This window comes from Pholcus phalangioides, unplaced genomic scaffold, assembly GCF_987345545.1.
Source record: "Pholcus phalangioides strain wild (caught in Gottingen) unplaced genomic scaffold, Ppha-v1.0 ptg000039l_1, whole genome shotgun sequence".
NCBI classification, from domain to species: Eukaryota; Metazoa; Arthropoda; class Arachnida; order Araneae; family Pholcidae; genus Pholcus; species Pholcus phalangioides.
In genome coordinates, this window is record NW_028301625.1 from 25,403,457 (window position 1) to 25,420,625 (window position 17,169).

The window sequence follows — 17,169 nt, forward strand, 5'->3', positions numbered from 1 at the left end:
TTGATTTGCCATAAAAACTAACTACGTATTTTTAAATAAAAAGTGAATTTCTTTGCACGTTTTTCATACACCAATGAGTATAACAGACACAATGAAATTACACGCAGAATGAAACTTACAATTTATATATTACTTTTCAGAAAGTTTTATAGTATTACATGTTTCTCACTTCATGATTAAGAAATAAATCAATAAAATTTAGTTAGTACATAATTGAAGCTCATATCATGAGATGTCAACCAATGGTTGCAGTGAAAACTATTGGTCAGAGTGGCTTCATATTATGTATGAACTTTTCTTTAAGTAACTAGTTCGTTTCAGTAAAAGAATAAAATAAAAAACAAAAGAAGAAAGACTACATGAATTTTAATAAGTTTGTTTTGATCAAATAATTTATGATGAGAATAACATCCCGTCAACACCGCTCACCGGCCGTCGCACGATGAGAATAACAGGTAATTATGAAATTGTTAGATAAAAAAATGAAGCTAAATTGAAAAAATAAAAATATATTAACAGAACACTTTCAAAATTGCCATAAATTTGGACTTCAATCATAACCCTGATTTATATATATTATATTCTAAAATAATAATATAACTACTTTCTGAAACTAATGTGAGAAGATACATCATCTTATGAAATGTAATTTATACAAAATTAATATACAAGTTGGTGGGGCTAGTTACCCCTGGTTGCTCATTCAAGATGCTTAGCAACACTAGATGACAAAAATACCCTGATAGATAACTGTACTACAATATATCTAAGATGACTTTATGGAAAATGCACTGCAATTACAGCTAAGAAATTATTATTTGAATATGAATACTAGAATATTACACTAATGATTAAATTAAAAAAATTAAAGTAAATATATATATATGTTATAGCAAAATTCTGACTTTTTCTCCCTAAAACACAAAATAATAAATTTTGTTTAAAAACTAAAAAAATTTTAACTAAAATATCATAGGCACTTTTGAATTTTGTGCTTTGGCACCATCTTCACGTAGATAACACCAAGGCCAACAGAACAAAAACTATTTTCAATTGTTTCAACTATATCACAAAAAAGATTTAACCATTATAGTAAGCATTTTTGAAAGCAGCCACTTTGATAAATATTTCCCATCACAAGAAATCCATAATGAGCTAAACAAATAGACTATTTCAAAAAAATAATAATAGCTATTTATACATCAACACCAGAGCATATAGGTTAAGTGAATATATTCCTTTAACACATATATATGTTATTAAACATTAATTCTACTGAATGTGCAATACATGCCCCTCATTATTTTTATTCCATGCTATTATAGTCCACTTTTCGCATAATATATGCTCTACGAATGGAGAAACCTAAAACAATAATTAGAGTCAGAATTGTTAAGGTGAGTCCAACAGCAAGGGGCACTGTTTCGTCTTGTATAGGAATCTCAGGGTTAGCAATACTCACTTCACTGCACTGATTCACTAAAGAAAAAAATTGTCAAATTTAGCATTTATTGTATGAAAAAGTTTAATACATAAGTAATTTTATGGTATGTTAGGTCACTATTATCTTTTGAAAGAGAACTATTATAGGATACAAAAAATGTTATAACAGTTTATCTCTCAAAAACTAAAAGATAAATATTTTAAATGCAAAAAAATCAGAACTTTGAATATATATGCAAACTCAAGTGTACATCAAGTATGTTAAAAATAAAGTGCATCTCACATATAATGAAGACTGAATATTTTTTGAATAATACATGAACAAAAGCAACTGTCAAAGAAGTTTTAACACACAATTATAGAACCAGCTAACATATACCTTTGCAGTAACTTCAACATGTATAACAGTCATAACAAAATTTTAGCTAGTTTATACCTTGGAAACAACTTTTTTTTAAGAGTTTTTTTCATAACTAAAATTTATTAAATAGTTTACTTATTTTTACAAATAACCTTTGAAATTCTATCAAACATACCATGGTCATTTAATTGTAAGTTTGGGGGGGGGGGGAGAAGTCAATGTGATTTTGCCACCCACTGTAAAATTTGATAATTTTATAGCACTGTTTTTTGTTCCTCCAAAAATTTGCTGCTCAGGTTACACCTTTTGCCCCCCTAATTCCGTCACTGAGACATACTGTCAATTAACTTGAATATTAATTGAATTTATATGAATGCTCAGCATTAATTTCAAATCAACTTCATTGGATCTGACCTCTCAGTTCTGGCACACTTACACCCCTCCCCCAATTTGCCAAGATTCCCCTTTAGATTTTCCATTGGCTCAAGTTAAGAACTAAATACTGTCTATACTAGCGGTTCTCAACCGGTGCTCTGTGGCTGCTCTAGGGAAATAAAATAAATTAGTAAATCTGATAAGTAAATAAATAAAATAGGCCTACATTCCTTCACAGAAATTATACACTAAAAAGGGCTACACGATTTAATAAAGGTAGAGAACTGCTGGTCTATACCATACAAGCTTCATGATTGTTCTTGAACAACTTTTTGGAGAGGGAGGCATATTTACAGGGAAGGAGACTAAGTGGTCTATGGTGGCAGCTTTGGATAGGCAGTAAAGTTGGGAAATGAGTGCTCTAGAAAATTAGACTAGAACAGGAGGAGCCATAATTCTGTCTCTGGGGAAAACTGTGTGTAGACGTATTGTCTTGATGCAATGCATAATCATTCTTTGCTAAACTTTTTTTTAAAAGTCAGAAGGTGGTTTCTAAGGACATCCTGTTAATTTGTGGAACTCTGCCTTCATTTTAGAAAAGTGGTATTGGTCATATCACTGAATTCAAAGCCTATGTATACCATAAAACAGCATTGTTTCAGAAATTTTAGTTGTCTGTGGGTTCAGAAAGATTGAGAAATGCTGCCATAAAAAATGCTCTGCCATTGTATCTACTAAAGGTACTGCGAAGTTCACACTTCAAATTGTGTCAGTAATAGTTTCAACCATCTGGGTAATTCAAGCCAAACATTTTTTTCATTTGAGAAAATATTTGTCACACGTTCTTTCCAAAGCATGCAAGATAGAGCTCACGATAATAGAGCTTATTGTGGTGTTCATAAAGTCTAGGTGCTACTATCCATTCTGGAGGGGTTTCAGAAATGGCAGTGATTCCAGTATTACCAAGGGGAAATAGGGAAAGTAGTAGTAGGATCCAGCACTTCAACTCAGGACTGAAGAACATTTGCTTCTCTTTTGGGGGTCATGCTTCTCGAGCTTTCTGGATTCACTGGTAGGTGGCTTCATTGGGATGGGATTCACCTGAATAGGCAAAAGGGGGAGGGGTTTGGGAGGTTTACGATAGTTAAGAACAGGTTTTTTACTCCCAGACCAGGTAGATGGGAAATGTGGGTTAGTTAAAATGTTGATCAAAATAGTATAAACGGGGAACTACTCAACTCTGATACTGATACCTTCTTAATTGACACTACATAACAGGAAAATTAGGTGTTCTAATAAGCGCCAGAAACTTCAGTAATAAGAAAGACTTTTCAGAAACTATGATAGCCTAGATTTAGTAGCCATTACAGAATCTTGTGCAAACGATGGGATGAGTACTTCTCAGACATCTCTGGATACAATACTTTTTTAGCAACAGATCTGGTAGAACAGGGATGGAGTCTTGATTTGAGTGAAATCATGTTTGCAGGTTTGAGTGTAAGTTGTTATAATCCATTGAATAGAGATTCAAGCTACATCTTCAAGCTTCATGATGAAATTACCTACATGTATAAGTATAAGAGGGTCATAGTTTTTTAGGGGATTTTAATTATCCGGGTATCAATTGGGAGAACCTTTTGGCTACAGATCAATATGAGAGATTTTCTCAAGTTAGTGCTCAATAACTTTTTGTATCAGCTGGTATCAGAAGCTACTAGAGTATTTCTATTTTGGATTTGATTCTCACTAATTCTGAGGATCTTGCTCAACATGTTTTAGTTGGAGAACACTTTTATTCTAGTGACCATCGGTTGTTAGCTCAGTTTGTAGCTTTATCACGGATAAAGTTGATAACAAAAGAATGGTTCGTTGTTTTCGAAGATCCAACATTTTTTTTTTTTTGAGAGAAAGGTTAGCAGTAACTTTTAAAGCCCACTTGGAATCATTGGAAGTGCTAAGTTGATTGGATGAATTTAGGACAAAACTATCCTTTGTTTTGCATGACTTCATACCCTTTATTTGAAAGAAACAAATTTACTCTTTGAGTCCACTTTGATTCAGGTTCAATGTGAGGGACCATTTCCTTGATAAGAAAGGAGCATTCAAAAAGTATAAAAGTGGAAGAGGTAACCTGTCAACATTTACTAAAAAAAGCATCAAAGAAAGTGATGAGAGATAGTGAAAAGAAAGTTGAATCTAGTTTGGCAGAAAACGGCACTGAGTCAAAATAATTTTTCAAGTCAATAATGGATGTAAGGGGGCAGTTGACCCCCTCTCAATTGGAGGGGTGGTGGCAGTCTATGACTTTGGTTGAGGTGGAGAACAATAAAAGCTTGAGTAAGGCATTTAATGACTTTTTCGTATCAGTTTTTCAATAGAGAAAGCAATATCCAAAGTATATGTGTATCTTAAGAAGATCGAAGTCCTAAACCATATTCTAGTGCAAGATGTGGGGGTCCTATTTGTCCGATTCCAAATGGCAGTTTTTTTAATACTCACCAAGAGGCTTGTTAGCTAACCCCCAGATGTGGGACTCCCAGCAGTAGCAATCTTTTTCTGTGGTCATGTCACTGTTTCTGTTGTACCCTGTGTCAGGAAAATTTCTGACAAGAACAAACCAGGTATCAAGTACTCTATTGTTGAACCCTCAAACTACGCAAAAGAAAAATTAATAAACCAAATGGTCCACATAACCCCCAAAATAACCTGAAAAATTATACAATTTCTGCTTTGGCAGAATCATTAATTGAATTCTACATTTGAATTATTTGGCAATATATTGATGATCCCCTCCTCAATTAAAATCAATTATACAAATTTTGTTGACAGGATTTGGTAGAAAAAGTAGGACAAAAGGTAGAGAGTAGGACATTTTACCAAAAAGTAGCATAAGTGGGAGCCCTGCACACTTTTCACAGGCCTTTCTATAGTGAATTTATAGCATGAAAAAACAAAAAATGATGGCAATTGTCTCAGGCACCCTTGGGGGAGACCATGACTGCTATATGGTTTTGGACGCCATACACACAGAGGGATATAGGCTTGGTTGAGGGGCTGCAGAGAAGAGTAGAGTCCCACATGCTCTTGTTGGTACACAGGCCTTGAGCTATAAAGAGAGACTTGCATCTGTTGAGTATGTTTACATTGGAAAAAAGCAGGTATCCAGGGCCGGATTAACTCATATGAAGGCCCTAAGCACTTAAGTGATTTTGGTGCTCGGTCCCCTTCACTTTTAACCATAACTCATGGGCCATTCAGATGTAGTTGCAATTTTTGAGAGTAAGCAAGCAAATTGGTAAGAAGGTATTTTTAGGTGGGGAGAAGGAATTCAGGAAAATAATTTTACCCAGGTTCTATAATGCCACGGCTCGGGGAGCCTCAAGTGCTGGGGAGGCCTCATGACAATTCGATCAGGTTGAAATTTTGGAGAGGGTTAGCTGCAAATTTGTAGTCAGGTATTGATACCTAGGTAGGAGTGGCCTCAGAAAAGTTTGTTTTGCCTGGAGGGGGCTATGATGTTGATCAGACCGCTCGGCTCGGGGCTTACTTTATCAAAGTTGAGTGAAATCTCAATCCGAAAACTGAGTATTAACAAAGTTCTTGGTAGCAATTAGCTTAGTTCTTCTGCTTTTGCGTAACCCTCAAGATTGCAACTAGAAACGAAAATTTACCCAGTCACTTGAGGGTCTGCATCCATTTTGGCGTCCTCTCCCCTGTCATTTTTAACAACGAAAAGAAAAAGAGTAAACTCACCATTTCTGGAGATCCAGCGCCCGGGGCACCAGATCCTCGCCCTCCTTCAGTTGTGTGGCCCTGGTCAACCATTCAATAAAGATCTTCAAATGTTAAATTTTAGAATTTTCTACTGGGTGGTTGATGCTAGGGGAAAAAATTACATTAAAAAGAAAATGTATTCTATTTGATCACTTTTCATGGTGCCCCTTTTCTCCTGATGCCCTTAAGCACGTGTTTATTTTGCTTAATGGTTATTCCAGCCCTGCAGGTATCAGGGGATATGATCAAAGTGTTTAAAATTTTTAACAAAATGAAAGGATGGAACATAAGTTAATAATACACCATCAGTAGACTGTTTTGATAATGGGACAGCAGTATCGTTTGGTAAGAGATAAGTTTAGGATGTGGTGTCATAGTGAATTTTTCTCTAACAAGGTGTGAATAAATAGAATAGCTGGTGTGAATTCTACCATATGATTAACACGTTTAAAAAGAAATACAATGTTTATAATGGGATGAATCGAGAAGCTATCAATACGTATATAGGACAACCATAATTTGTTTGGAAATGCCTATACTCTAATGTTAAACTACTACTTTTCAATATAATGATAATAATCCCTGTATAATGATACTTTTTTTTTGGTACCCAGAGTATTGTTATATCAAGGTTTTGTTGTATTTGTAAGTTTTTAGGTCTTTAATACAAGGTCTTGAAGTACTGCATATGCAGGATTCAATGTTATGTAAATTTGTAAAACAACAATTTTTTTCAAGTTTGTCTTCATACTAATGAGACTGCATTTTTTTTTCGAATTTTTCATAACAATTTAAATTAGAACTTTGTTATGCATGTTACATATAACAAAATTATTGCACAGGCATATTTTAACCATTTCTATAAAATTATAATTTGTTTAAATGCTTCTGATGGTTACTTTGACTCCTATTTCATTAAAACATTACTCAATATCTATGTTTATGAGATGCACACACATCATACCATATTCCTGAATCCAGCATGAGGGATACCAGTTTTTCAATATAAATGAGTTTGTTTTGACTCGGCATGACAGAAATTTTGATATTATTCAATTTATTAAAAAGTTTATATTTAATAAATTAAATCTCCTTTATTACACACTTTTTTGGGTTAACTGAACATTTATTTTGTTTCTATTTCTTTATGGATTTTTTTTTATAAAAGAGGCAATTTTATGTAAAATTCTTACACATTTGCTTTTTTTCCAATATTTGCCCTGTTCTTACTACAATTAGATTTACCTGACATTTTTTAAAGAAACTTTTTTTGTCACCCATGTGTTCAAAGAATTAAAATTCTCATTAGGCTCATTTAGACTATAGGTGAGAGTCCATCCTTCTGGAGATTTTTTTACGTCATTACAATAACACTGAATATATTTACAGCTGAATAACATACCTTCAGAAAACTTCCCATTGTCCACATCAAATGGTTGAAGGTGAAGGTCTGACATGCTGACAGTAGCAACTTTTTTGTTGGTTCTGTACAGGTTGACAACTTTTGCAGTAGGGCAAGAGAAGGACTGACCCACATCAGTTATGAACAACTCTATGTCTTTACTCTGAGCAGTTTTCTTCCCATCTTAGTGAGAAAAAACAATAATTATAAATGAAACAGGTTTCAGAATGTATAATTTACATACAAAAAAAAAGGATCTAACATGAAATCATTCAACATAACTTCAAAAATATGCCATCAAAACAATTTTGTTACATTTTTGTGATGCTAGCAAAAAATTGTTTAATCAAAAAACTGAAAATTATTTCAATTCTGACACAATGAATGCATTTTTTTTTTACCAGTCACAGTGCATATTACCTATATTCTGTGTCTTTTTAGCAATTTTAGAGAATTTCAGGTATAAAAAACAAGACTTTCTTTTTGAGATACCGTAAACATTGGCGTGACTTGAGTACAGATTTTGAACATTTTTTGCACCATCTCCCTTATGAATTAAATTTTTTTATTAAAAGTTGTACCACTAGAAAAAGTTTTTAGTTATTTATTTATACAAGGATAATTGTTTTTAACTTATTATAATGGGAAAAAATGAATACAAAGCCATCCCATTTGAAGGGGTAACTACATAGATATTTAACTTTTTGAAGCGTGTTTCCATCTCACCCAACTAGAAATAATTAGAGAGAAATAAAAAAAAAGTATAAATACATAAATTTTGTTTTTATTACAAATATAAATACAGTTAATTATTCTTTTATGTCTATGATGTAAGTGAGTGAGTAAAGCGGAATAAGCTCCAGTGTGTTTTTATACAAATGACAGCAGCAAAAATTTCAAATTTTAACAAAATTATTAATTAATACAAATATTAATGAGTAAAACATTAATTAATAAATTATTTATTAATAAAATATTAACTAATAAAATTATTAATTATTAAACTCATCAACTATTAAACTCATTAACTAATTATAACTCTCGGTTAATGTTACTTATGATTCAATTTTTGAATTAATACTCTATTAATGTTATTATTAAAATTAGTAATCTAATTAAAATTATTTACATTCACTTCATACTGATATCCAAAGAAACAAAAAAAACTATTTTCATGATTTACCATCAGTAGGAAGTAGAACAGAACAAACTAGGTTCAGTCACCACGACTATATAAGCTCCATGCCACGAGGGATGTGGCACAGTGTCGTCTTAGGGCATGGCCCGGGGGGCCTCACAAAAATGATAACTGGTTAAGATTTTTGAGAAATTTCTAGGTAGATCTTCAGAAAAATCAGTTTTCCCAGGGCCCATGATGCTCAGAAGATGGCCCTGGTGTGGCCAGTTGAGTAATAATTCCCATTGATTTAAATATCAATGATATAATACACTAGAGAAGAAAAGGGAACAAACATTGTGTGTGTGTGTGTGCATAACATAGGCAAAACAGGGAGGGCGGAGATGTACAAACTTAAAAAAAAGCATAGCAAGAAATCTATCAGAAGTTTACAGAGCGTGCTGCAATCAAAAATTATGCACAATGGGGGTAATGACACATTGTGCTGGCATTGATTCAAAACAATATAAAAAAAATATGCGAGGTAGAAAATTATTGCATGCATAGGTGTCAGAATCTAGGGGCTGAGGCAATTTGAGCCCCCTCAATAAATTTTGTAAGGGGGCTGAGCCTCCAATAATTTCCGAAAAAACAATGCAATGCACCTTCCTCCTCTGCCGTACGCGCTTGAGTCTTGTATATACGGGACGACCAGCAATTTTCAGCCCCTCCAATGTTTTCTTCATGTCAGCGCCTCTGATTGCATGTACAAAATGAAGCAAGGTGAATCTTGTATTAACAAATGGAGAGGACATTTCTGTATAGACTACTAGTACACAGGAAATTTTTTGAAAGGGATTAGACAAACAACTAGATGGGTATTTTTTCCATCCAAACGGCCAAGAAAAACACCAGATATAGTTGGAAAATAACTAAGTTGTCAACACTGTTCTAGCTTGAGCAGGCACTAAAGAGACCACGTGCAAACACTTAAACTTCAGAATGGAAAATAAAAACTAGAAAAAATTCTACCTTTTTTCCGATGTTAAAATGTAGATGTTGATTTCTATCCTTTTTCAATAACAAGAAAACAATCCAAAAAGAACATAACCAGACATGAAAAACAAATATTCAATTTAAAAAAAATCTGAACAAAAAGTAATTTTACATGAGTTTGCATTTGCGAATAATAAATTCTTCGGAATGCGAGAATTTTATGCCGAGTCCTGCCCCCAGGGTGATTTCAGCAGCTTACAGAAGGCCTGGAAGGCTGAAAAATAATAAATTCTCAACATGAAATTCCCAGTTATAATCATCTCAAATTTCATCTTGCATAATACAGATCCTCCTAAAAAGGCGTTGACATATGATACCCCAGGTCTTGATTGGTATTTTTTTATGAATTGTTATTACTAGAGCCCGGAAGTTCAGGAAAAATGCCATAAAAGCCTTTTTTTGCCTATTTTCAAACTCGTTTAGATAAAAATGCCCTTTTTAAAGTTTTCCTGTCATAAATGCCTATTTTAACATATTTTTAAGTTTATTAGTGCATTTCAATTGCCATAATCTATACAACTTGAATATTATGAGCATTGAGAACAAAAGAATTGGTGTTTTTAAAATTTTCTAACTCTCTCGATACTAATTATCATCAGAAAGCCCCACCCCTTACAGCCCCATTTAAACGCAGATAGGTGATCTGAGAGATAGAGAAGTTGGTGTTGCTGTGCATTAACTTTGCTTTGACCGAATGGAGTTAGACGTGAATGATTTTGTTTCAGATGAATGCAGCCCATGTTAGAAAAGCAGAGGAAAATTAGAAATTTTTGTTTCTCCACATGCTTCACATAAACATGTCTCACTCAGGCATTGGACTACTACTACTGAAGCAGACATGCATCTCGTCCATATTCCTCTGCGGAACTTCTAACGAATTGGTACATGTTGGAATGTGTGCATGTGTAGTGAACCTGATGTGAAGTTTGTCTCTGTGTAATGCTTGTTATGTGTAGTGCTGCCATCTGTCATCAATTTTTTCTAACTATGGGTGAAGTGTAATGATTGAACAATTGTATTAGATAGAGACAACTGCTCACAACCCCGGACTGATGCAAAGCAACTTACTTTCATTACCTCAAAAGAAGCAGGGTTGTGTCGGAAAAAGTTAGCAAAGATTAATAGTAGTGGCCCCCTTGCTCCGTGCTCGCAAGTATCAAATCACTCGATCTCCCCATGAAGACAGCTACCAAGTTGAGGTACCGTACAAGCTATTTGACTAAAAATGGATAGCTGAACTCAATGACCAGGGAGATAAATTTCATGAGCGCCCAGTGGCACATAAGGGCTGAAGACCGCATTTACAGTAGAATTTCCTTTGGTTGTGGCATCTTGCTTGCTAGCTGGCTGCCTGAAATCAGCTGGTATTAATTTCTGAAAAAAATAAAATAAAAACCCTCCCCTCTCTCTTTTGAACATAAAATGAAAATTTTGACAAAAAAATCTGGATGTATGAAAGAGTGAAACTTGTGAAGAAATTAAATATGAAGAGTTACTTTTGGAGATCGTTGCAAAAAAATATAATAAAAATAAATCTGTAAATATATAAACAATATTGTTCCCAAAAAATCTTACAAATTTGTTTTTAGGTTTCTTCCTTTTTTTGTCATTTGTAAAATAATTGTAATAACCCTCAAGAGAAAGAGATGAATTCTCAAGAGATATTAAAGTAAAGGCATCATTGGATTAAATTTATAAAAAAATCATAATCTCATGGCCTTTCTTTGTTTTCTTCATATTCAGATTACTTTTAAGTATAATCCGAAAGTTAAATAAAAATTAATTTTTAAGAATTTTGGAGAGTGACGGCTAAATAAAAACTATGCCGTGATTCGGTCTCTCGAAAGTCGTATAAACGGGATTCTCTCTCTCCACTGTGTATCTCTTTTTTTCTTCATTCCCCTCTCTTCGGATATGAAGACCACCCAATGTCCGAATTTGAATGGTTTTGTGCCACTATACTGATGTTTATCTATATATATTGCTCTAAAATAGAATGTTTTAGCCCTGGCATCTGATGATAACCCGGTAACTTTAGATCCTTTCTACTGCCAGGGTTATACAACTAAATCATTTTAACTTTGATGAGCATCAAAAAATAAAAAATCAATCGATGGTCATATCCTCCATCTGTTCTTTGTCTGACTTTGTATGAGAGCAAAAGACCTATTCCAGAGAAGTCGGTCTCTCGAAAACTTATCTTTTCAGTTGAACTTCTCCTTTTTGAAAAAAAAAGATCAGTCATAAAAAAACCGGACTCCCAAATGGCGAAATCTTTTTGTATGAGTTTCTTCTTTGATGCCCTTCATATTGGTATGGTTTGAAGTTGAAGCTGCATCAGGAAAACAAGAAAAGGACATTGCCCCACCAGAGGTCATTTTTTATCTTCACTGGTGGGGCAAATAGAAAGGCTAGTGGGGCAAAATCCCTACCAGTTAACATGTAAAAAAAGGATTGTCCTGATGTATTTTGCCACATACGTGGTGAGAGCACCCTGAAAGAGAACGGAAAAGCCATTTCTCTGATTTTGTTAAAAGAGCTTATCTTGGGTACTTTGACGTTAGGCTTGGTGACCAAGATAAAATTTTGACTCCACACACGTGTATAACTTGTATACAGACGACAGTGGACTCATGAAGGGGTCAATACCCATTGCTCACTCAACCAAAATGAAAGAGGAATCCGATAATATTGCTTTGGTCATGGAGAAGATTAAGTTTGCAAACATCAATGAGTAATTTGTGAGGACTTAAAAATAGATAACTTTCTCCTCTGTCAGCAAAGGGGCTACACAAAATATCCTTGCTTCTCATGCCTATGGGATAGCAGAGTCAAACCATACCACTGGATAGAAAAAATAGAACATGGTTGTTGGAGAAAGAAATGTCATTCGTTAACCCTTAGCCAGACGAGACAGAATCTTGCCTCCGCTGCATATAAAGCTAGAGTTCATGAAAGCTCTTGATCAGGACAGTCCTTGCTTTGAATACATGGGACAAAAAAAAAAGGATGTACAGAAAAACATAAAGCTACGATTTTTGATGGTTCTCAAATCAGACATCTCATAAATGATTCTCATTTAGTAGATTCCATGAATAAGACAGTGTGGATCTCATTTGTCCTTGTTTTCAAGAAATTTCTTGACAACACAAGGCTAAAAACTATATTGAATTAGTTAACTGCATGCTCAAAAACTTTAGCGACCTTGGTTGCAATATGAGCATAAAGGTTCATTACTTGCACAGCCACTTAGACCGTTTTCAGAAAAAAAATCTAGGCAATACTAGTGGGGAACAAGGTGAACGATTCCAACTGGCACATAAAAACAATGGAGGACCAATACCAGGGCATAGGATACTCATATGATAACAGATTACTGTTGGAACCTGCAAAGAGACCATGTAAACAAAGTTTACTCAAGAATTTCAAAGAAGCTTTTGGAAGGGAAAAGAATAACTTTTCCTTTTGTTTTTATCTGATTATTTTCATTTCTGATTTCTAATTAAGCTATTGTAGATTTACAGGAGTATTGCTGTTTTTTTTCAATCGAAATGATAAAAATTAACTAAGCAAAAATATTGTTTTAACTTAATGCCTATACCCTAATTTAATGTGTTAACGTGTGTCAGTGCCGTCTTAACGCATGGGCGCACCCGGGCACCTCAGAAAAACCACTTGGCTCGGGGGCCCCTGATGCTCTTAAGACGGCCCTGGTGTGTGTGTGAATAACGCTATTTTCATATCTAACAAACAAGAGCTGATGGGCAAAGACTGTCATATTCGTTTTCAGCACATGAAATACACATAAAGTCAGTTAAAAAATCCGGCACCAAAATCAGTGTTGTGCAGCATTATCATCCACAGTTAAAACAATAAGTATGCTTACCAAAGCAAACTTCTATCAAGACTGAGATGTAACCACTGAGTACTGTGAACAACATTAAAACACAAGTTATGATGAAAGTGGGCAGGACAATTATGAGAGATTTTGTCACCATTTTTGATATGTGATTTTTTTTTTCCAAATAAAGCGTCAAAAATTAAATATTATAAATGTATAAAAGTTATTCAAATGACAAGGGCACAATTTTTTTTTTAAATACTAGAATATTTTTTGTTATTTACCACTGAAACTATTTATATCTTTATACTATGTCTGTGTGTACATATTCTCTGGCCTAATGATTCTTCTCAAACACTACCATGTTTGAATAATGTCTTCTTTTCAGTCAAATTTTTATTGTATCTATGTGAAATGTGTCTATCTTAAAAATAAATTTATCTACATTAGAGGAAATGTTGTTTACTGCAGTTTTAATGCCTATTTCTGATAGGGAATTTTTAAGCAAATCAACCTAAATGTATATCAGTTGTAATTTATTTGATATTTTTAGCAAAGAAATAAGTATATAATATTCACATAAAAGAATTGTACAACAAATCTTACCATAGTAGATTTAGAATGTAAACTAAATGTTTTGTGATTTATACACTGGCGTACACAAATGGGGTTTTTTAGGGTTCAACCCCTTCCATAAGCTGAGATTATGGATTTTTTTCTCTTGAAAAATGAAAGTGAATTGAAAATTTTCAGTGAAAAATGAAAAACCCCCCACATTGAAAAAGGGAAAAAAAACACGACCTCCCTCCCCTTGAGAAAATACTGTGCATGCTACTGAATATATACATATTCATAACTTCTGAAAAAAAAAGTATAATTACATTCAAATGAAAAATAGATTCATGAACAAATTAACAAAATTTCATATTTTAGAAAACAATTGATAACTATTTTAGAAAATTTTAACATGCATAAAACTATTTAAAGTGAAGCAAAACAAATTTCACCTGTCATGCAAAATAATCTCTTTTGAGAAATGTGAGCAAGCTTTCAAGTAATTTCTAAAACATTGTGTAGCCATGCTGAATTGAAAAAAAAGAAAAATTTGAAAAGGAAAGAAGCAAGTATGTCTGATTAAAAATAATAATAGGTTTCAACAAACACAATTGAAAAAAAATTAATATCAGCAGATAGATAATAAATATAAAAAATAATAAAATAGTTTGAGAAACAAAACAAAATTTTGAAATATTGTCTGAGGCTTTCATGGCCGGTGTTAAATGACTTGCAAACGGTTTCCGGGTTATTAGGTCATGGTCTAGGAGATTTTCTTCCTGACGTTTCGCCCACATCTGTGGAAGGCATCATTTGAGGTTATTTGGACACAAGTCAAAACCTTGGACCGACCTGCCACAAATGTGGGCGAAACGTCAGGAAAAAAATCTCCTAGACCATGGCCTAATAACCCGGAAACCGTTTGCAAGTCAAAATTTTGAAATTTCATTTTTTCATTGAACGTTTTTGTTTGAGGGAAAACTTACGAACTTTCCCTTAATTAGTACAGTAATGCTATAAAATTAATTTAGCATCTCACTACCAACTGGCTTTCCAATGTTTTTACCAGCGAGGACCTGATTTTCTGTGTGCATCATGGCAATTGTAATTAATAGTGTAGTTATACAGTGATTCTGAGTGTTATGTGACATTTTTACCCTGCACAGCTTAAAGAGAACATTATTCACTGCACATGATTGCATATTTGTCACATGAGCCTTTTCAAATAAAACATATTTAAAAACAATACTGGAAGCAAAAATATTGTTGCATGAAGATAATCTATAATTAATACTGAAAAAGCGGTTTTCTTCCCTTCATAAACATAAACAAAACCAGATATTTTTGCTGTATACAGCACACACAACTGGAGTATGCACCATTACTCAAAAAAAAAAAAAAAAAAAAATTGGTTCATTTGATCATTTTTGTCACACCACAGTCATTTTCTGCACACGAGGGTTAATTAGATGGGACCTACAATTTATTTCTGATTCCGAACGGCAGGCTTGTTTTTATACTCACCGGGTTGGTGTGCTAACCCCTCGATGTGGGACTCCTTGCAGTAGCAATCTTTTCTGTGGTCATGTCACCACTTCTGTTGTACCCCTTTTTCATGAAAGGTTTCTGACAAGGATGAACAGGGTATCAAACTCGCGACACCTCTAAACATCCTTTGGTACTTTAGGCAAGTATCTTATCGACCTGGGCTAGCGCGCCCCCAAATAAATTCGGATGGATGTCGAATTCATTGTATTTGCTCATATTTCATTCGTCAAATTTGATTGATTTTATTTTACTGCAGTCAGTATGTATGTATTTGGGAGCAAATTCAACTGTGTATTTATTGCAGTTTAAAGCTTATTCTAATTCAACCAAGTTTCAAGCCTAGACATTCTAGTTAAAGTTACATAACAAACAGTTATATTCTTCAGAAATTATATTTTTAATTATTAAATTCATACCAAACAAAATTTAAACATCACATAATACTCAATTTATTTCTTTTAAAAATTACATCAGGTATACTCTATGGCAAGCTGGACAAATCGCAAAAAAATCTAAGCATCAGAAAAAAATTTTATCCAAAGAAAAGGGACCAAAATAATGCTGCTTTTGACTTTTTCAGGGCATAGTGACCCCCTTTCACATGTTAGGAGATATACTGCTATAAATTCCAAACATTTTGCACTGCTCTTAGACTGCAATTTAGTAACTACACAAAGAAAATTTTAGGCAGCGATACCAACTTTCAAGTCCCCATAGTGACCTGGGATTTGTCCAGCCCTGCTCTATGGTACTTTTTAATATTTCACACATGAACAGTTTATTTCAAAAAGAGAAGTAATAAAAATTCATAAATGTATTACTATTAGTAGCCCCATCAAAAAGTGGAACTGATGTGTCATAACGTAAAGACATTTTATTAACCATCCATTTGTTAGGCTGTTTCGAAACCTATAAAAAATTAAAAATGCATCAGATGAACAACAATTAGTTAAAAAACTAATAGTGCTAGTTATAGCACAATCATCATCATCAATACTGATAAGTAACAACACTGGTTTCCATAAATCAACATCAGATGAAAAAATCATAATACCTCAAGAAGTATTGGATGAAACTTGGAGATAATCTTCATATCAAGTGTAAAACAAGCACATTTACATTTTGTACATCAATTCAAACATTAAAAGCCTCATTAAAACATTAAAAAAGATATACAAAGTAGATCCTTGAGAGCTCTGCACCCCAATCAGAAAAACATGTTGACTTAGTAGATGTCAAGTTAACAAGGTTTTATGTGTTCTAACCTTAAACAATTTTTAAAGATTGTTTATGTATGTACATTTACCTATTTGCAGTTGAAACAAGCCAATTTTTTTTATCGGAAATGTTCTATGAAAAGATTCTGTATTGAAAATAATCCCACATTAGGGTGAAAAAACATATTTTGGCTGACAAAAGATCTGTCATTTGTGAATGAGCAGAACAATTTTTGAAAATTAGAAAAACTTTCCTATTCTCACTTGGAAAATTTTGATCTATTTTACTCAAACATCTCTTGCTTGAGTTTCACCTATTATCCCACACCTATCTCTAACTTTCACAGTTCACAGATTGAGTTTTCAGGTTCCAAACAGCAAGAAGCAGGTGATATAACCCGCCACTAAGGTGTGAAGAAGAATTTTTCACACACTTCAAACGACAAAAATCAAATTGCTGAAATACACAAGAGCAATGTA

At 33.6% G+C, this 17,169-nt stretch overlaps 1 protein-coding gene across 1 annotated transcript in view; it reads right to left on the bottom strand.

Moving 5' to 3' along the window:
- Nucleotides 1-109: 109 nt before the first annotated feature.
- Nucleotides 110-17,169, bottom strand: part of LOC149065758 (lysosome-associated membrane glycoprotein 5-like) — a 36,990-nt gene continuing 19,930 nt past the window's right edge. The window contains exons 6-8 of the mRNA XM_089254060.1: nt 16,294-16,381; nt 7,356-7,538; nt 110-1,479 (exon numbers count right to left, since the gene is read on the bottom strand). Coding sequence (XP_089110186.1) covers nt 1,307-1,479; nt 7,356-7,538; nt 16,294-16,381 — 444 coding nt within the window. The 3' untranslated portion in view covers nt 110-1,306. The remainder of the gene's footprint in view (nt 1,480-7,355; nt 7,539-16,293; nt 16,382-17,169) is intronic.